Source organism: Tamandua tetradactyla, chromosome 14, assembly GCF_023851605.1.
Source record: "Tamandua tetradactyla isolate mTamTet1 chromosome 14, mTamTet1.pri, whole genome shotgun sequence".
Classification (NCBI taxonomy): Eukaryota; Metazoa; Chordata; class Mammalia; order Pilosa; family Myrmecophagidae; genus Tamandua; species Tamandua tetradactyla.
The window spans coordinates 55,874,576-55,895,449 of record NC_135340.1 but is presented as its reverse complement, the minus strand read 5'-3'; the positions used below and the strand labels follow the sequence as shown (position 1 = coordinate 55,895,449).

Below are 20,874 nucleotides of genomic sequence, written 5' to 3'. Positions count from 1 at the left end.
CTTTTGTTTCAGGAGTTTCTGGTCTGAACTTGCCCTCTGGGCTCACTGGAGTTGAATCACTTCCTTTTTGGATGTTCTTTCAGTCTCAGGACAGTAGAGATGACTTTCCCTCAACTGAGGGAAAGAAATGTATCTCCCAGCAGTTCACTGCCCCAGAGACCCTTTTTTCTGAAGACAGTGCCTGTCGTGGCCACAAAAAGGGGACGTTGCATGTCAACTGTAGCCTGAGGTTCACCAGGGTCAAAGAGGAAATCTCTAAACTTTTTTTCTAGTAGCTTGAGGTCAGGCAGACCTGATTTTTCCCTACCCTTTTCAGTACTACCTGACCGTTCTCCTCTACTGCTGCACCTGGCCCACACAGGTGTTTCCACTGATCCAGGAACAGGACCCAGCAGAAGCCCAGGGAGTCATGAGCCTGTCAGTTTCTTTAGGGTCTGGAACCTTCCACATCCACGTGTTCTAGGGTCTAGCACAGATCTGGCATGTAGCAGCCTCTCACTCCCCATGTGACTGAGTGGGGAATGAAATGAGGGAGTGTGTGAGAGATTAGAAACAGCTTGGAATCCAGATAAAACTCTGAACCAGAGATTTCCATGCTCCTGCGTAACAGCCATGAAGGTTAAACTTATGGCTTTAGACATTTTTGACAGCTGTCAGAGGCTAGTTCCCTGATCCAGCACTTCACAGCTGCTATTAAATGGGCCGTGTAAACATCATCTAAAATACTTCTTGGAAATAGAAATACCTGGGTTCAACCCAAACATACTAAATCAGACCATTTGGGGCAAGGCTGAGATAAATACTTTTTTTAAAAACAGCCCAAGTGAAAACCAGGCAGCTGGGTTTGGGGACCAGAATGCTAATTCTCATCCTTTTGGAGAGGGACTGAACTGCCTCCTGCTGAGTATATTAGGCTCCAATCACTTCAGACCCCACCTCCAGCTCCAGAGGGCCACCCAGCCCTGAATCCACAGCAACCCAGCTCCACCCACCCCACCCCACCCTGGTGCTACCTGTCAGACTTTGAGCTGTGGTGAGTGCAGCCAGAGAGCAGGGTGGCTCTGGGAAGCAGGCAGAGCTCCCTGCCAGGAACTGGAATGCCCAGCCATGCTCCGGGTGCTCTGGCCAGGGTGGCTGGTGGGCAAGGGACTGCCCCTCCTGGGTGCAGTGCTGCTGCGGAAGAGAGAGAAGAGGGGACCTCAGTGGAGACACTGGCGGGTAAAGTACCTGATATTTACCTGGGGAATGTGGACTGGAGAAGTCTTGGGAGACGCAATCCCCATGAGGACTGCGATCAGTCTCGGGACTGGATTTTAATCTGAGGTAGGACCTATCTGTTTGAGATAATGTTGCAGAGCTTAATTTAGAGACATTGGTTAAGTCTTCAGCTCTTGAAAATAATCCTCCCAGTTAAGAAATGGAGGATGAGGTCATGTGACATTTTTAGGCTGTTGGTTAGTCTTGCCAAGTATGCCCTAGCCTGGCTGTAGATTCCACTGGGAGAAGAAGGTAGGCACTCACTGGGACTTTGTGAGAATAGCTTCACTCTCAGGAAGTTGCAATCTCATGTTATCTCTCCAGAATCCAAGCTGTAGTCATTTTAGTGGCTTGTCAGACTGGTATGAACTGGGTGACTTGGCTTCCCTCCAAGGGCCCACAGCCTCCTGGGAGGTCTTCCAGCCTTGGTCAGGGAACTAGCAGGCCGGGCAGATCACAGATTTCTTTTTCCACAGTTAACCTCTTTAAACACACGACTCCAACTCTCACTTTTACTCTCCTGCTACAGGGAGAAGGGAAGCATTGTTTGCCTAAGGGTTGATGCAAGTTTGAGTTGGATAATAATAATTAGTAGTGATGGCTACATGTATTGCACACTTACGCCAGGCACTTCGTATAAATTTTCTTTAAAAACTCACCATAATCCTATGAGGTTGCCATTATAACCCCAATTTTCTAGATGGAAAACGGAAGCGCAGAGAAATTAACTTGGCCGTTCAGTTAGTCAATGGTAGATTCTAGATCTGAACCCCAGCCTGACTGATTCCAAGGTCCACACTCATCATCAATATGCTGAACTCCCAAAGCCTGGATCCTGCCTAGGGGCCCAGGTCCCCCACACAGCTACCTCAGTGCCCTTGGGCCAGGCTGCTCCCCTAGGCACCAGGGGAAACCTGAACTGGGAGCCACTGCAGGGAGTTTGGCCCCACCCCCAGCTTCCTGGAACTGAGTCCCCGGAGTTCTATTTCAGCGGGAAACTCACCCATACTATGACCTCCAGGTGAAGGTGCTGAGGGCCAGAAACATCCGGGGCACAGACCTGTGTGAGTCCCCCCTTTCACCACACTATTCTCCCATTTTCCCTAGGGTTGGCCTGATGCTGTGTGTGTGTCTGTGTGTGTGTGTGTGTGTAGTAGGGTGGAGGGGCTGGGGCTGGCTGTCGAGGGAGGCACCTGGTGAGGGAGGGCAGGTGGGCGGGGCTGGGGTGGAGAGCCTTGAGGGCCCAGGACTCCTGTGAGTGTGAGAAGTGGAACGACCTGAACCTGGATGAGCGTGCCAGGCCTCGCTCATGCCTCAACACCTGCTCTCCGGGAGTGATTTTACTGCCTGAATCAGAAAGTTCCTGGGATTACTCAGTGGTCTGTGCTGCCACATGTTTTTTGCAACTGACCACTGCAGGATTTCTGCTTTATTCTTTGCAACTGGCCACTGAAGGATCTTCCTCCATCTCGCCACCACAAGGACAGCGTCCTCTCCCCCTCCTCTGCTCCTTCCCTTCCCACCCCAGTCTCCTCGGGAAACCTTTTCAACAATAAAAGCTTGAGGCTGAGGACCCCTCTCCTGGGCCTACCTGCAGTGTCCAAAGCTGACTGCTATGTGCAACTGTGGCTGCCCACCGCATCCTCCAGCCCCACCCAGACAAGTACAGTGGCCAACTGCAGTGACCCCGAGTGGAATGAAATCTTTCATTACCAGATCCATGGTGCTGTGAAGGTGAGGGCCAGCAAGAGGCAGGGGCTGTGGAGGGAGAGGGTCTCCTCCAGGCTGCCTCCTGCCCTGTGTTGGGCTCCCACCTCCCGCCTGCCCTGTTTCCAGAATGTCCTGGAGATCACCCTCTATGACAAGGATGTCCTGGGCAGCAACCAGCTCTCCCGGCTCCTGTTTGACCTAAGGACCCTCCAGCCTGGTCAACCCCACAGGCACACCTTCCTGCTTGACCGCCAGGTGAGCTGCCCCACTTTACGTCAATGATGAACCAAGCCTAAGGAGGGGAGGCTCAGAGTAGGGACACCATTCAGCAGGCTCCTGGACAGCCCAGGCCACACCTCCAAGACAGACCCTCCTCTGTCCTACATGCAGCATTGAGCTTCCAAGGGTTTCCCACAAATGCATCTTCCCTGCATGACTGAATGTGAGTTCCAGGGAGGCAGAGCTTTTAGTCTATCTCAGTCCCTGCTGAATCCTCAGTGGCTAGAAGAGCCTCTGATGCATATTTTTGAATAAATGAATATGTGAAGCTCCAGGTAGAGATGGCATTGTCCATGGTGTATGCAGGAGAAGCTACAGTTAGATTCCTCTTCAGTGCCTGAAGCCAAGCAAGGCCCCGGGCAGGGACACCAATGTGGGGGGAAGGGATGGTCCCTGAGACTTTCGGGACCCTTTGAAAACTGCTCCCTCTGTGTAGGAGTCACAAGAACTACAAGTGGAATTTGTTCTGGAGAAGAGGTGAGTCCAGGACAGCCTGTGCCCTCCTGTGGCCTGAGACTTACTGAGATGTAAGTCGTGGCATCTCCTAACTGCCAGTCACCATGTCCTGCGCTGCCCATGCAGGCCTGACCCAAGAGATGACAGCCTGGTATGAAGCCCATCTGAGTGTTGGGGACAGGCTCACCCCCACCCCCAAACCCTACCATGGCCCCAGACTCTTTAGTAACATTTTGTAGTAACAGCCATTAGGAGATGGCTAGGGAGGGCGTTGGATGCTCCATGAGCCCCTCATCCTTTGCAGCCAGGTGCCTGCCTCTGAAGTCTTCACCAATGGGGTCCTGGTGGTGAGTAGGGAAGGGGAACTTGGACTACTCAGGGGCTGGGGTGGGGGTCCCATCATGCCCACTTGCCTCCTGAGCAGGGAGATATGCTAGAGGGCCACCCACAGGGATGAAGGGCAAGAAGCTTTCTCATGCCTAGGTGGGTGTTCCAGAACCAGCCTTCTACCTTGTAGTGATATACATTACAATTTTAGTAGCTGGTACTACTAAAGCACATTATTTACTAGGGATACTGGCTGCTGAGATTGCCCAAGAATTCACCATAATGGCCCTCGCCTATCCCCCATTCCCATCATGAGCCACTTCCTCTGAATTCTGGGTAGAGGGCTGGGTGTGACTTTGAGGCCTGCTACAGAAGACCCTGTGAGGGGCAGGCTCTAGGAAGGTTGTTACCTCTCTTCATCCTGGTTTGGGCCGCATGGATGGTCCCTGTGGGCTGTCTGCCTCCCATGGGCCTCTACTTTCCTCAGGTTCAGCCTTGTCTGAGAATCCAGGGCACTCTCGGGGGAGATGAGACAGCCCAACACCGAGAGTACGGTAAGTCTGGTCAGTAGCCTTGGGTCTTGCCCTCTGTCCTTGGGGTTGGTGGGTGCTGATTTCAGGGAAGTGGGTCTAGGGCAGGAATTTCTTGAATCTTCCCTACTGCTCAAAGCTGACCAACAATGGAATGGATTGCCCTTGCAAGTAGTGAATTTCCTGTCCCTGAAAGTGTTCAAGCATAGGGGTTACATCAATCAAACTGTTTTTCTAAAGTAACCAACTACAAAATTTCAGTGACATATGAGGATAAGCATTTATCTGTCACGCCTGGCGGTTTAGCTGAGGGTTGGCTGATCGAGGCTGAGCTTGGCTGGGGTGAGCTGGCTCTGCATTGTGTGTCTCTCATCCGCCACCTGCCCCCAGCAGACTAGCCTGGGCATGTTCTTAAGGCATGGGAGAGGTACAAGAGAGCAAGCTCAATTGAGCAAGGGCTTTTCAAGTCACACTACAACCACTAGCCTGCATTTCATTGGCCAGAATGAGTTACATAGCTGAACCCAAAGTTGCAGGGCTGGGAATGTGCTTGGCTTCCTTGGAGGGAGGAGCTGAGAAGCCACATGGCAAAGAGCCAGAATACAGGGAGAAGTGAAAGGTTGGGGCCATGAAAACAGTCCATTACAGAGGGCAACCACTTAGAAAAAGACTGCGTGACTTCTAAGGTCCTTTCTAGTGCAGAGTCTGAGCCTCTGGGATGAGCCCTGTCTGGGTTGCTTGGAGCACCTTCTGTGAGTCAGGCACCGTGCTAAGCATTTTGCATTTATCTTTCAGTCCTCATAACAACTCCATAAGATAGGTTCATTTATTATCTCCTTTTAATTCATGGGACCGAGGTGCCAAGAAGTAACTGACCTGAACTCCCAGAGTCAATAAACGGTACAGCCAGGACCAAACCCAAGTCTGTGACACTCCAGGACCCATTCTCTTAAACACGATATCAATTCTCAGTCCATAAACCTTAGTGTGAAAGAAATATCTCTTTCTTTATTTTACATAATTCCCTCCCATCCCAGGGTTATGTCAAGTCTCAAGGTCTCAGTGCCAAGGGCTACATAAGGAGAAGGATCCCATCTGGACCTTTGATCCTAACATGTCTCCATCCCTGACCCTTTGGGTCTCTGTTGCCCCCATGTCATGCTTGGGGTCTGGAAATCTTTTGTGAGACTGTCTGTAGTCCCCTCTCTTCTACCTGATGTCACACACAGCCATTTTCTTCTGGAGTCTACCCTTCTTCCTCAGAAAATTGGTAGGAAGCAGGACAGCCACTCTGCTGCTCCGTGTTGCATAGGCCCCTCTCTTGGCCTCCCCCTGGTCTGGGGCTCATCTCCTAGCCTGGGCTGGCTCTCCTCTCCTTCTCTAAGACAAGCATTCTCTCTGTACCCATGAATCCCTTTCTTCCTTTTACCTCCTCTGCAAACACTCTAAGTTCTCCAGAGGTCTTATGCTTTTGGAAACAAAGGCCAGAAATAATTAATAATTAAATTAATTATATATCCTGTAATAATTAACTATTTTTATATACAATTGTATATTTATATCTCCATACATATTATATAATTACATATATAATTAACATAATCATCAGCTTCATAAACTATGGAGCAGGGGCCCTCTCCCTCCCTACTCCAGTGTGTGGTCTACCCTCTCTGCCTTTCCCCCTTTCCTAGGCATATATGTGTTTCCACCCTCTCCCAAGTTTTCAGTCCTAATTAGAACAGGTTATAGACCCTAAGAGTTCACCCTGATGCCTTTACTCTGGCCACAATGCCAGGAAGTGAGCAGAGTGATGAGTTAACATTTCTAGGGAAAGAGAAGAAAGGGGAGTGTTGCTACCATCATGAGCCTCACATCACTCTCACCCCTTACCTGGGCACTCACTTGGCCTTCTGGTCTCAGGTCACAGGGAGATCCAGTTGGCAGTGCCTGGGGCCTATGAAAAGCCACAGCTCTTGCCCGTGCAGCATCCAGTAGAGCAGGGCCTCCCATCCGCCTTTACCTTCCATGTGAATCCAGTACTCGGCTCCAGACTGGATGTGGAGCTCTGGGAGAAGCTCACAGTCCTGCAGGTGAGTCAACCCATAGCCCCAGCTAAGGCTGGCATCATCAGTCACATCCCATGTGAAAGAGTTGAATGAGAGAATTAGTACACCTAGAGAAACATTCTGGAATGACCCTGGAGACACCTTTTCCTCCACTCTGGGGAGCTACTTGGGTGTTTTCTTGTCTGCAGAGCAGCCTGGGTGCTGAGCTGGAGACCCAGACCAGCAAGCTGGGTGAAGGGAGCATCCCACTCTCCTCTCTGTCCTTAGGCCGTGAGGAGCAATGCCGTGTGGTCCTGGGAGAGGTAAGGCTCTTCCTAGGAATGGAGAGACACCAGATGGCTCTGTGACCACCAAAAGAGACCTGGGAGAAGGGCTGAGATGGGTAGATCATGTGAGTCTGGAGCTCAGCCATGGTGTCTACATCTGGGCCAGAGTTAACAGAGCACCAGGGACTGGCAGGTGGGAGAACAATTTCCCTGGGAGAGAGGTGCTCAGGGATGGGGCTGTTGTCTCTTTCAGGGACAGGAGGTGGCTCTGAGTGTGAAGGCAGAAATGAGGTGAGATGGGACTTCAGGAAGAAGGCCTCTTGAAGTTAGGAAAATAGCCCCCATGTGTTCTGTTCTGTCCACTCAGCTTAGGTCCTAGGGATCATCTCTTTCCCTTCCCAATTTGGTTCTGGTGGGAATTACCTTGGGATCTTTTTAGAGGGTTCCACAGAGTATGGTGTGCACCTTTGAAAAATGGGCTTGGCCTGAAGATCCTCTCTACAGAACAGTTACCCAGTCCTCCCCTCCCGCCCATACCCCTGCCCTCCCTATCTGAGGCAGCTCTGAAGACCTTGACCTGCGCCTTGGCTTTGACCTCTGTGACGGGGAGCAGGAATTTCTGGTCAAGAGAAAACAGGTCGTGTCCAAAGCCCTGCAGAAGGTGCTGGGGTTGAGTGAGGCTCCGGACAGTGGCCAGGTATGGAATGGAATAGCCAGACCCCAGGGTCACTGCAACCAAATCCAGCCTCTTCCCTCAGCTAAGAGGTGACCAAAAGCCTGGAAGGGGTGTGGGGAGTAGAGGAGGAAGAGGGCGGGGCTGTTAACCTGGGCCAAAGTGCACAGTGAGGAGAGTCAGGACCTTGTATGTAACTGAGGGCTGAACAGCTCTGGGCAAGGGTGGACAAAGGGATTTGGAGGTAGAGAGGGTCATGGGAACCTCTGAGCAAGGAATCAATCAATCTGTGACTGGGAAGCCAGAGGAAAGGAAGCGCTGAGAGATAGACCTTAGATTAAGGCAGGAACACAATGGTGGCTTCCTCCTGGCTGGTCAGTGGGTGGAACCTGTGCCCAGGGTTAACAAGGTGAGCAAGCCCAGATGGTTCATTCAGTAAATATGAGTGTCCTGCCCTGTGCCAAATAGCCCCTCTGTAGACAAAGGGTAAGGAGAGCACAGACATATTTTTCTTTAATTTTCTGCTTATTCAACCACAGAATTTTATGCTATAATGTCATTTGAATTTTGTTAAATTATATTGCACTATTATGTGGTAACTTTAAAACTATCTTTCAAAGAACTATGTGTGTATGATGGTTGCTGCCATAAAGCTTGTGTTTTCTGAATTATCTGGATCCAGCATTCATTTAAAATAAATTATATGAAGTTTAAAAAAAGAAAGAAAGAAATTTAAAAAAAAAGAGAGAGCACAGACCCGGCCCAGCTCTTAGAAGGAATAATGCCCTCTGCAATGAGTGGTCAGGGAGTCTTTTTTCAAGACAGAAGACAAAAAGAGTCCAGGAAAAGGAAATTAAATGAGCTAAACCTTCATGGAGAAGCTGAGAAGCTGAAAAGCTTCTCCTCTGACCCCACCATGCACCTCTAATCCTGAAAGGGACTTCTACATCTGGGCTTCTCACATGTCTTGGGTGGGGGGTGGGGGGGTGTCCTGGATGCCTGGGGGTCTTTGTCACTTTAGCCCAGTGGTTCTCAATGAAGGGTGATTTTGCCCCCCATCCCCTGAGACATTTTTGATGGTCATGGGTGGGGGGTGAGGGTGGGAGGTGCTACTGGCGACTAGTAGGTAGAGGTCAAGGATGCTGCTAACCATCCTACAATGCACAGGACAGCCCCTCACAACAAAGAATTACCTGGCTCAAAATATCACTGGCACCAAGGTTGAGAAACCCTGCTTTAGCTGATTTGGATGAATCATCTCAGACATGTACCCTTCCTAGTATAATGATTAAGATACATCTCTGGAGCCAGACCATGTGGTTTGGATCCTGGCTCAGCACTTTCCAGCTGTATGATCTTGAATACATTATCTAAACTTCCTTTACTTCAGTTTCCTCATCTGTAAAATGTGGCCTTCATTGTGTTGCTCTGAGGGTTACATGAGATAATCCATATAAGGCTCTTTGAACAGTGTCTGACACAAATAAATGTCAGTAGCAGTTGTTACGTTGTCATTATTATATCTGTGCCCCAGGTGCCTGTGGTGGCTGTGCTGGGTTCCGGGGGTGGAACTCGAGCCATGTCTTCCCTGTATGGCAGCCTGGCAGGGCTACAGGAGCTCAGCCTGCTGGACACTGTGACCTATCTGAGTGGGGTCTCTGGATCCACCTGGTAAGTGATTTGGGACTGGGTGCAGAGTAAAGGAAAGCCCTGGAGGGTAGGAGTGACCCTGAGGAGGGGGCTGAGATTTGCATCCAAAGGAATTAGGAGGAACTGAGTCCAAGGGCCCCACTGAATGGGTAATGCAGGGCAGTGGGTGGAAATAAGGGAAGAGGTGGCCTCATTCAGACTTCCAAAGTCCTGGTGGCCTGAATTATTCACCTCCTCTTGCTGTGCGCTCTGCCCCTGACTCACAGGCACTCCCTTCATCCACAGGTGCATCTCCACACTCTACAAGGATCCAACCTGGTCCCAAATGGCCTTGCAGGGCCCCATTGAGCATGCCCAGGCCCGGGTCTGCAGCAGCAAGATGGGGGCATTGTCCAAAGAGCAGCTACAATACTATACCCAGGAACTGGGGAGCCGGGAAAGCAGTGGCCACAGTGTTTCTCTCATTGACCTGTGGGGTCTTCTCATCGAGTACTTCCTGTACCAGGAGGTAAGAGAAGAGACTGTAAACATGACTTCTCTGTCCCTGTTCTCCTAAGCCTTAGCCCCAGCAGCTAAGATCTGAGATATGCAAAACTAGCCACGAGGCCTGACCTCCCCTGGGATTCAGTGGGGAAGATGGTGATACCAATTAAAAACAGTGGCTTCTCTGCCCGATGCACTCAAATGACCAATTTCTGAGACACGGGAGTTTCAAAGAGAGAAAAAGGCTATTGCTAGGTATGACGCAGGAGGTCACATGGCCTATCAACCTAAAAATCTGTCTCCCTGAGTAGAAGGAGCTCAAGGATTTTATGCATTCAAACAAGGGGTGATGGAGTTGTTACCATTACAATAACAAGTATAAGCAGAAACAAGAGGACATGGAGTTGTCACCATTACAGTAGCTGCATAAGTAGCTGCAATTTGCAAATTTGTGAAGTAGTGGAGCTATGCTAGAATGAAGCCAACCATTAAAAGAACAAGTCAATGATTAGTTCTGCACTGACTCAATTTCCTTCATTAACATTAGGGGGTTGTCTTTGTAATTATAAGACCCTAAAGTTGAAAAACTGGATAAAGGGGGTACAAGTGATGGTCAGTCACAAGGTTTTTATAAGTACAGGGTCACAAGGTAAAGGCTATATAGTTATACAATCATTATTACAGTTCAGCAATTTCAGATGTTTCCTTCTGGCTATTCTAACATACTAGAAAATAAAAAGAAACATCTATATAATGACTCAGTAGTCATAATCATTTGTTAAATCCTGACTTCTCACTTACAACTCCTTCCTCTCATTTGATCATTCTCTCAATCTTGAGGAATAACTGGGCAATGACTACTCTAACTTCTTCATGGTGAAAAGGGGTATCAATATTATAGGGTAGAGAAATGAAACAGGTTGCTGCTCTTGGAGAGACCAATACCTCTGGGTTTTAGGGCTTATCTGGCATAGGAAAAATCCAGAGTCTTTAAGTCTCTGAAAAATAAACTTAAATTTTTTAAGAGTCTTATATAGAGCCCAGGGTATTCTTTAGGGTTTTCAGGAACACTGTTGGTTGGGGCTTGGCATTCCATGGTACTTTGTAGTATCTGGCTGAAACTTGCATAAGAGTAACCTCCAGAGCAACAACTCGACTCTATTTGAAATCTCTTAGCCACTGAAACTTAATTTTGTTGTATGTCTTTTCTCCCTTATGGTCGGTCAATCCCGCAATGCCAGGACTCGTCCCTGGGAGTCATGTCCCACATTGCCAGGAGACTTACACCCTGGAAGTCATGTTCCATGTAGGAGTGGAAGGTAGTAAGTTTATTTGCAGAGTTTGACTTAGAGAGCTGCTACATCTGAGCAACAAAAGAGGCTCTGTGGGGGTGACTCTTAGCCCTCAATTATAAGTAGGCTTAGCTTTGCAATTACAGAAATACATTTCCTAAGGGCAAGGCTCAGGATAGAGGGCTTGGCTATTTTAAGTGGGATCTCTTATTAGCAGGAATTCCCAAAGTATAAAAGTTTAATAGTTCCACTTTTTTTTTTCTCCAGTCCCTCAAGGGATTTTGCAAATATTTTTTCATTTTCTGCCTAAAGTACTCTGAAATGCATCAGGGTATACTGCATTAACCTGTACAGAATATCAAAGTCTTATTCCCTATTCTAGGTTCATGTCAAATAAAATCGAATTAGGTTTTTTAAATGAACTGACCAGACAGATTAAAATTAGGTTGCTCCAGAAAATTTAAATTTGGGACAAAATAAACATCTCTGCTTTGATCTCACATAGAAGTTATAGTTTTAAGATACAGACCAATATCATCCTTTATCCTGTATTCTGATTTATCTTAGTCCTAACCAGATCAGCTTCAATGAGAAAAATTGCAAGGCAAGGCCTTGAGCCCGGTACAGACAATCACACTTAGGGCCTCGAACACTATACAGACTAGTACCTGGGAAAGCAGAAAGTTGTAGAGGTCAGACCATGGGGGATCATTCTGGAAGGGGACCCAGGGCCAGAAACCCTGGTCCAGGGGACTTAAACCACTGCATTAGCTTCCTGATCCACTTTTATTTTAATGACCCACTCACCCAGTCAGATGTCTGGACTTGGGACTGAAAACAGTTTCTCTCTTTGGAGCTTTTTAAGTTGCCAAGGGTCCGGAGTGCCAGCAGAACAGAGAAAAATAAGGGTATATATACTTATTTATCTTTAAGCAATTCAAATAGAGTTCTTTAAGATTTTTTTGTTAAAATAATTTGTGAATTCTTTACCATCTGGGGATATAGTAATATACCCTGAAAATACATTGAACAAACAGATAGACATAAATAGAAAGTCACACACACACAAAAACAGGAACACAGAAATATACTTTTGGGAGGGACAAATAAAGGATTGAATATACATCATCTCATCCCGTTTCTGCAAAGAATAACTCTAATGGCAATACAGTGTCCTTTTTTATAGAACCATTCTTATGCCATTTCTTTCCTGATTCTAAATCATACCGAGGCTAGACTGTGTTACAGAAATAAACTATTTGGGGTTGTTTTTTTCATAGGCTTGTAACTAAAATCTTTCCAAGTTTTCAAAATACAGCTCAAAGGTCTATATTCCGGAATGCCATCAAAATTAGAATTTCCCATTTTAAAGAATTTCTGTAATCCGTAACCAATTAGGAACACCTGAGTAATAGACATGCAGCAACACTCCAATTAACAAATTTAAATAGACATTTAACACTTACTTTATATGTAAGTAATATACCAATTAATAATTAGACCGAACATATCAATTAACAATTAAACAGGCATTAAATAGTTACTATACCTAAGTAACACACCAATTAGCCATTAATCAGGCATGTTTAATTTCATTAAATAACAAATAATTGTTGGGTTACTTATTTTCCAGGAATATACTCAACACACAATCACAGGGCAGGGTCTTGAGCTTGGTACAGACAGATGCAGGTCAGGGCCTCAAACCCTGTACACAATGGTACCCAGAAAACAGAAAGTTGTAGAGGTCAGAGCAAGGGGGATCATTCTGGAAGTGGGACCCAGGGCCTCAAGCCCAGGTTCAGGGGACTTAAACCACTGCATTAACTTCCAGATCCACTTTTACCTTGGTGACCCACTCACCCAGTCAGATGTCTGGACTTGGAACTGCAAAAGATTTCTCTCTTTGGAGCTTTTTAAGGTGCCAAGGGTCTGGAGTACTGGCAGAACAGAGAAAAACCCAGTTAGTGGCCACAATAGTTTAATTACATCATTTATCTGCCCTGCTGGAGCTCCAGAACTTTGGGCAGTCAGATTCCTTGCTTCTTAGGACCCTTTGTCCCATCTGGGTTGCCAAATTGATACTGATCAAAAGCAGTTGGTTCCCTGCTTGATGAGATCAAATAACCAATTCCTGAAACCCTGGGGTTTCAAAAAGAGAAAGTGTTTATTGCTAGGCACCAAGCAGGAGATCAGACAGCCTATCGGCCTATAATTCTGTCCCCTTCCCGAGTCTAAGGAGTTCAAGGTTTTTATGCTTTCAAACAAGGGGAGATGGTATTCTTACCATTACAATAACAAGCATAAGCAGCTGTGATTTCAAATGTAAAGGGATGGAGCTATGCTGGAAGGAAGCCAACCATGACAAAAACAAGTTAATTGTTAGTTCTGAACTGACTCAAGTTCCTTCATTAACATTAGGGGGTTACCTTTGGGATTATGATTCTAAAGTTGAAAAACTGATAAAGGGGGAAAAGCGAGGGTCAGCCACAAGGTTTTTACAATCACAAGATACAGGCTATATAGTTATACAATCATTATTACAGTTCAGCAACTTCAGGTATTTCCTTCTGGCTATTCTAATATACTATAAAGTAAAAAGAAATATCTATATAATGATTCACTAGTCATAATCATTTGTTAAATACTAACTTCTCAATTACAATGGTGGAGGGTGATGTGTGAAATCCCAGGTAGGCTGATGTCACTTATCTTTCCTGGGTGCAACTGCTTTTCACTCCTGGGGAGGGAAAGTCTGGCCTGCAATTCTCAACTTTGTCTGCATATTAGAATCCCTTGCACAGCTTTCCAAAAACATGCATACCTGAGCCCTATCCCAGAGGTATTGATTTTGATTGGTTTGGGGTAGAACCTAGAAAAGATATACTTTTGAAAGTATCCAAAGTGATTCCCCATGCCTCTGAGGCAGACCACGCCACTGATTGGCCAGGACTGCTGTGACTCTCGCCACCTGGTGTCTGCTTCTAGAATTGCAGGCCAGGCTTCTGCTGGGAAATGAGGATTCAGACCCCAGGTTGTTTCTCAGCCTTAGGGACCCAACCCTTTGGTGTGTGGCTATCAGTTGCGGATGTATCATTTATCATTTCTAAGTAGAGAACCCATGTTTTTTAGTGATTTACTTTTTAAATAAATTAGACTACAATTTCAATTATTCATTTAAAAATGTCATTGACTCCCTTGCATTCTGATATGCCTTCGTGAATTGGGAGAGAATGGGGCCGTGGGGGGGAGATGTTCCACGGGCCCTGGAACTGCACAAAACCCACAGTGGCCTGCCTTACCTCCACTGCAGCCTGCAGCTTGCCCTTAGAAACCTGTCTCTGGAAACTTGGCCTCAGCAACTCAAAGACTCTCTTGTGGGCATGCCACACCCAGGGTCTCAGACCATGGGGGATGGAGAAGGGAACTCCCAAAAGCCAAGCTTTGCTTCTCTTCTTTCCTTCCCAGGAGAACCCTGCCAAACTGTCTGACCAGCAGGAGGCCATCAGCCAGGGTCAGAACCCTTATCCCATCTATGCCAGCGTCAATGTCCGCACCAACATCAGTGGGAAAGACTTTGCAGGTGCCTGGGTTGTGGAGACTCGGGAAGCAGGGAAGGTGTAAGAGTCCAGGGCTAGCAGAGTGCTTATGGGCAGTGGCCAAAAAATGGGGAGCTAGGAGCATGATGTGGTTTCTGCCTCCTGCTCTTAGCAAGGCAAAGATTCCTGTTCATGTACAAGGGCTAGGGGGACTCTTTGGGTCCTGGTAGGAGGTCCTTGGTGACTTTCTCCTCACTCTGGGCCCCCCAGAGTGGTGTGAGTTCACCCCCTATGAGGTTGGTTTCCCCAAGTATGGAGCTTATGTTCCCACCGAGCTCTTCAGCTCAGAGTTCTTCATGGGGCGACTGCTGAAGCTCCAGCCCGAGCCCCGGATCTGCTACCTACAGGGTAAGTTTGTCTGGAGGGTTGGGGAGGACAGGGTGCCTAACTGGCCAAACCCTGATATGGGGTGGAGGGAGAAGCTGGGAGTTGCTGTCCTGGGGTCCTGCCTGTCTCCTTAGGTGTGTGGGGCAGTGCCTTCGCAGCCAGCCTGGATGAAATCTTCCTGAAGACTGTGGGCTCAGGCCTGAGCTTCCTGGATTCACACAGAGGCAGTGTAGACATCACGGGTAAGGGTAGAGGCCCTGGCTCCTGCCCATACCACTTTCCAAAATGGGGTCCTGGCAGAGATGTGAAGAAGAGGGAGCGGTGGGCTTAGTTGTCCCATTGCATTTGGAGAAGTCTTGAAGGAATGGCTTCTATCTTAGGGTACCTAGATGCCCAGAGGTCTATGAAGGCAGTAAGTGAGAGGCAGGGGTTGGGGAGGCTGAGTATCAGAAAATTCAGTGGAAGTTGTGAGTGCTCCATGATAGGGCCACACTTAGTGGTCCTCTGCTTTGGGCTCAAATTCTGTCAACTCAGCCCAGGACCATTGGGTATTTGTTTGATACGCCACCATTGAAAGACAAATCAGAGTTGACTTTGCAGCATTTTATCTGGGACACCAAAAGTTTTTACTGCAGCAAGGATCACTTGAAAAAAAATGGAAGGCAGTTTCGAGCTTCCGGGGATGGCAAGTCATGTGGATAGACTTACAAAGGAAGTAGTTAGCTTGACTCCCGCTAATTGGACAGGGGTTTGCCTGACTTATGGGGGTGGATTTAGGGCAGGTGGGCTTTATTTTTTTATTGAGTCAAATATAATGAACTAGGGGCTTGATTGGCTATCTGGGTCAGCTGCCTTGGTGGGGATTTCAAATTTCAAAAGCTAGAGGGAAATTGAAGAGAAATTTGGGCACAGGTTTTTGTTGGTGATGATTTTGCTCTGAGGAGGTCTCAGGGCTTTCTCCATATAATCTTACTGCCATCCATACCCTTTCAGTGGCTCCCCCTTCGGCCTGCTCCCTAACTGGCCTCAGAGTTCCCACCTTCAAGGAAACTCTTGCTCAGCTTTTAAGATTCAGCTCAACGTCATTTTATTAGGAGATCTCTGTTCCGCCCCATCCCTCAACATTGACTGAGGATGCTGCCACAGTGGCCCCGTACACCTCCCATCATTGTCCTTACCTCGGGCATTGTTAGGATGAGTATCTCTTATGTGACTCCTTCAAGTAGGCCCTGAGCTCTGGAGGACCAGGGCCATGCCTAATTTACCTTTGCATCTCTAGTGTCTAGCACAGTGCTTGGCACAGAGTAAGTGACTAATGGATGAAATTCTGATTATATGTATGTGCAACTTTAATTTTTCAAAAAGGTGGGAGATAAATTATTTAATAAATCCAGCGTCATCGGCAACTTTCAAAACATAGCGCACTTGGAAGAAAAAGTTACTCAAAAAGGGGCTCTTGTGTTACATAGGTGAAGCAGTGGTCAGAGGCCTGGGAGGCTGGCTGGGGGAGAAGGGAGGGAGCTGGACAAAGGAGGATTCCATTTCCTGCTATATTTGACTGGTCCCTACTCCCACACTCCCACCCAGATGACTGCCAGAAGCTGCAAAGGCATGACCCCTCCCGGCTACGAACAAGGCTCTTCACGCCCCAGGGGCCCTTCTCCCAAGCAATCCTGGACATATGTACCTCCCGCTTCACTTCCGCGGAGACCTTTAACTTCACCCGGGGCCTCTGCCTGCACAAGGACTACGTGGCTGGCAGAGAATTTGTGGCCTGGAAAGGTGGGCACCGCTCTGGGTGGAAGGCAGATGGGGTGTTAAAAGAAAAATGACCCATTCGATTTAAGATCTCACACCTTTATTGAGTGATTCATGAACTGGGCAGCATCCCATTTAGAAAATAGAAGGGAGCTCCACTGAGTGAGTGGAAAAGGGAAGCTTATATGGGAACATGGAAGCCAGCGAGGAAATGGCTGATGTTAAGTTTCTGCTTGAGATGGTGGGGATCTTACAGAGTGGGGAGCAGATGTACATTGATTGGCATTGGCATGTCCAATCTGATAAACTCTCTCTCCTGGACCAAAACTGATTTATCACCAGGTATTGCCTATCTACAGCTCTGTAGGGTGGGTTCCATTTTCCTGGAAAGCCCCTGTCAATGTTTCGGTGTTCTGGGAAACCCTGTTCTGGAAAAGGGGGTCCCTCCCAGCAGTGCCCAATGCCAACAACCATTTTATTTTACATAATAGGGGTCCCTTCCTGCCTGTGCCTCAGGCTCACTGGGGGCCAGTGAGTGCTGCCTTTTGACGAAGGTGGGGTCTCATGCTGCCTCGGTACCCATGATAGGGGAGGACTCTGATGACTGTGCTGAAAGGCAAGGCCAAAGGGCTGGGGTGAAAGACCCCACAGCTGTCATGAGAGAGACAAAAAAGGGAGGTGGGGGAATCAGTCTACACAGAGGGCTTTCAGAATGGAAGAGAAGCAGCTTGTCGTCAGACGGTAGGCATTCGTCTACCTTGCAGAAACACACCCGGACGCCTTGCCCAATGAGCTCACTCCCATGAGGGACTGCCTGTACCTGGTGGATGGAGGGTTTGCCATCAACTCTCCATTCCCTCTGGTTCTGCTGCCTCAGAGGGCTGTGGACCTCATTCTGTCCTTTGACTACTCCATGGAAGCACCTTTCGAGGTAAAGGGGGATGGACCTGCTCTTCCCTCTTTGGCCTTTTCTTCCTCCTCCTCCTGAGTCAAGTGAGAACCTGGGATTGGCTCATCAATAAGGCTTTTTCCAATGCTTACATTCTGTAATCATTTAGTCTCAACCTTGTGAAATTGAAACCAGCTCCCAAAATGGGAGGGAAGGAGGGTCAGAGAAGGAAAAGCAGGGGGTGGTATCAGGAGGTTGATGGGGAGAATCATGGTGATATAGGTACTTCCCAGTGATTATTGTTGATCACCACAACCCAGCTGGGTAGTTATTCCCATATTTATTTTACAAATGAGGAAATGGGCTCAGAAAAGGTCACATCACTGCCTGAAGTCACTCTGCTAGTGAGAGGCAGAGCTGGCACTGAAGCCCAGGTCTGGGTGAGTCCAGTGCTCTTTCCTCCCCTGACCCCATCCTGCCATGTTCCTGTGGGAGGTGTGGAGGGCAGGCAGGGTCAGAGCTTGCCTCCCTGCCCAGGTCCTACAGACAACAGAGAAGTACTGCCGGGACCGAGGAATTCCCTTCCCCAAGATTGAGGTGCGCCCTGAGGACATGGAGGAACCCCATGAGTGCTATTTGTTTGCCGAGGCTGAGGATCCCCACTCACCCATCGTGCTGCACTTTCCCCTCGTCAACCACACCTTCCGCACACACCTGGCCCCAGGTAAAGTGGAACCCTGGCCCTGGGTCTGGCCCACTGAGCCTTGGAGTTGTGATAGGGTGCCATTCACAGAGTGGAACCCCTGGGCAATGTCCCCCGGCATGCCTCCTGGAATGCCTGAGTGGGCCACTGCTTTCCCTGCTTCCTGAACCACAGTGTTCACATTGGGGCCCCATCCCCACTGCTGGGTGTGAGAGCTAAGTTGGGTTCCCCAGGGCCCATCCTGAACCAGCTGAATGTCCTGGGGTGGGCAGCTGCTGAGCTGTCAGATCCCAGTCAGCGCCATCGAGTGCCCCAGACTGGCCTCTCCTTCATGTCCCCACCCCCCAGGTGTGGAGCGGCAAACAGCTGAGGAGAAGGCCTTTGGGGACTTTGTCATCAACGGGCCTGACACCCCCTATGGCATGATGAACTTCACCTATAAGCCCCAGGATTTTGATCGGCTGGTGGCCCTGAGTCGATACAATGTCCTGAACAACGTGGAGACCCTGAGGGGTGCCCTCCAGCTGGCTCTGGACCGGCGGCAGCAGGCTGGAGAGAGGGCTGGGAGCTGACCCACCTGGGCTCTGAGGACAGTGACTGAGACGAGAGGCACAGGGCTCTAAGCCAGGGCCTGGAGGAAGTGAAGTGATGGACTCTGCGGTATCTTCTGCTCAGTGATGGACTCTGCAGTATCTTCTGCTTCCCATCTCCCCAGAACCCACCTCGTGGTCCCCCAGGCTCCAGAAAACTCTTGCAGAATTGCAGCTTGGACTTCAGGCAGGCCCTCATCATATGTGTTTCCAGGAGAAGAGGGAAAATGGGGAAGGATGGCAGGACGCCTCTCCAAGGACTGCTTGGGAATGCAAGGCAAGAAGCAAGCGGCACACATTTTACACTGGGGTGTGAGGAGAGAATCAGAGTGGACCATCTGGCTATAGGGCCCACCCCAAACACAAGGAGACCTCAGAGGGTCCAAGTCTTCAGGCCCCTACCAAAATGGGAGTTGTGAGAACTCAGGTACAGGCTACCCTCCTTAAATTGAGGCCAAAAGCAAAGATGCACCCATCCACATTTCCTGCAAAGTGACCCAAACTCCACTTGCTGAGCACCCGGGTGCAGTGCTTTGGAGAGTAAAGAGAGGCCATGTGGACTGCCAGACTGGGTCGCTGACTTTATCATCTGGCCTACTAACTCCACTTGGTCTCCTGTTTTTCTCCGGCCCTCCTCACAGCTCACCACCCTCTTGCTCAGCCTCCTGAAGGCTGCAGGGTGATGGCCAGTCCTGCCAGGCCCCAGCTGGTGGCTGGGCACAGTGTCTCCCTGGTGATTGATCTCTTTAAACCTGGGCCCCATTCCTCGCTCATGTGTATGGCTGCCACACTGAGCAAATATAGAAGCTAAATAGGTATGTCTAGGGGGAGCATCTGTTTATCAGGGGGCGGGGTAAATGTGCACCACGTACGAGGGGGAGGGGCAAGTTCATAGTGAGAGCCGGGGGCAGCTGCACACCTGTCTGTTGGCAGGGGATGAGCAGTGGTAGATGGAACTCTGGCCTGCAGCCTAGAGGGTTCCTGCCTCTTTCACAGAAGTATCTGATGATCTGGGCAAGTCTGTTTTTCTCTGTTCTGTTTCTCATTATCCCTGACCCACTTGGAACCTCTGAATATCTACAACCTCTCCAGTGCAGCAGATTTTAGGTTGGTGAAGAGGAGATCCAGTCTGACCAGGTTGAGTTGGGGGGTACTTATGAGCGGGATCTGGTCCACCTGGCTACCTGCCTCAGCAGCCTCAGCCTCTTTACCCCTTTCCTGTCACCACCCACTACCCCCTCCCAAAGCACTGAGCTGCCAGTGGCCCTTCAGCAGTCTGGGCCGCTGTGCTTGCTTGCAGTCCTTGTTCCTCCTGCTCCCTCAGCCAGGAGTGCCCTCACTGGCTGCACAGCCCTCCCCTTCTCTCTCATGTAATACATACACACTCGGAAAAAAAAAAAAAGTGCCACAATTCCTCTTTCAAGCAGGGACACTTCTGCTGGGAACCCTCACCCGTCCTGGTTCTGGCTCTCAACTGGGAGGAGGGAGGCCAGAGCCCAGCCTGTGCCCCCAGTCTGGCCTTGGACTTCACTTGCCAGCTGGACACAGCAGTGAGGGCTGGGTGAGCCATTCCTCCAGAGAGCTGGTGCTTTGGGCTGCCTTGGGATAGGGAGTAGTCTGGTTCTCCTGTCATACTTCGCAGTGAGAGATTTGCTTTGAAGCAACTTCAGGCTGGTTCCTGAGCTCCTCCTTTACTCAGGATCTCCAGTCTTTAATACCTCCTGCCTCAAGCTCTTTCTGGCCCCTGGCAAGTAAGCCCCAAGAGGGCAAGGAGTTTGTTTTGTTCACTACTCCATCACCATCAGCAGTGATGGCAGTAGCTTGTACATAGTAGGTGTTCAGTAAATATTTTCAAGTAAATGAATAGGAGCCTACATTCTAAAGAGATGGATTGTTACCACCCACCATGAAAAGGTATGCAACATTCTACTCCAATTTTTTTTTTTTTTGTATGCTGTATGGTAGGGGTCACATTTCATTATTTTTCCATGTGGTGGTCCCATTATTGCAGCACCATTT

At 48.9% G+C, this 20,874-nt stretch overlaps 1 protein-coding gene across 3 annotated transcripts; it reads left to right on the top strand.

Moving 5' to 3' along the window:
- Nucleotides 1-998: 998 nt before the first annotated feature.
- PLA2G4F (phospholipase A2 group IVF) lies at nucleotides 999-19,744 on the top strand. 3 transcript variants are annotated; one of them, XM_077127561.1, is made up of 20 exons: nucleotides 1,000-1,218; nucleotides 2,249-2,321; nucleotides 2,855-2,991; nucleotides 3,094-3,222; nucleotides 3,683-3,723; nucleotides 4,007-4,049; nucleotides 4,517-4,583; nucleotides 6,480-6,649; nucleotides 6,814-6,927; nucleotides 7,145-7,182; nucleotides 7,453-7,588; nucleotides 9,099-9,235; nucleotides 9,500-9,722; nucleotides 14,458-14,572; nucleotides 14,799-14,936; nucleotides 15,050-15,157; nucleotides 16,503-16,697; nucleotides 17,438-17,604; nucleotides 18,100-18,286; nucleotides 18,614-19,744. In XM_077127561.1, the coding sequence occupies exons 1-20, from the start codon at nucleotides 1,108-1,110 to the stop codon at nucleotides 18,835-18,837; spliced, it is 2,553 nt and encodes an 850-aa protein (XP_076983676.1). In that variant the 5' UTR covers nucleotides 1,000-1,107; the 3' UTR covers nucleotides 18,838-19,744. The 3 variants fall into 3 exon arrangements, with proteins under 3 accessions (XP_076983677.1, XP_076983676.1, XP_076983679.1); XM_077127562.1 differs by lacking the exon at nucleotides 2,249-2,321 and having other exon boundaries at nucleotides 999-1,218; XM_077127564.1 differs by lacking the exons at nucleotides 7,145-7,182; nucleotides 7,453-7,588.
- The last annotated feature ends 1,130 nt before the right edge of the window (nucleotides 19,745-20,874 follow it).

Excerpts from the sequence above, each read along its gene's own strand:
- PLA2G4F (XM_077127561.1), top strand. The coding sequence starts at position 1,108 with ATGCTCCGGGTGCTCTGGCCAGGGTGGCTGGTGGGCAAGGGACTGCCC. Across the intron at positions 2,322-2,854 it reads CATCCGGGGCACAGACCTGT|TGTCCAAAGCTGACTGCTAT; the intron begins GTGAGTCCCCCC and ends GCCTACCTGCAG. Across the intron at positions 9,723-14,457 it reads AGTACTTCCTGTACCAGGAG|GAGAACCCTGCCAAACTGTC; the intron begins GTAAGAGAAGAG and ends TTTCCTTCCCAG.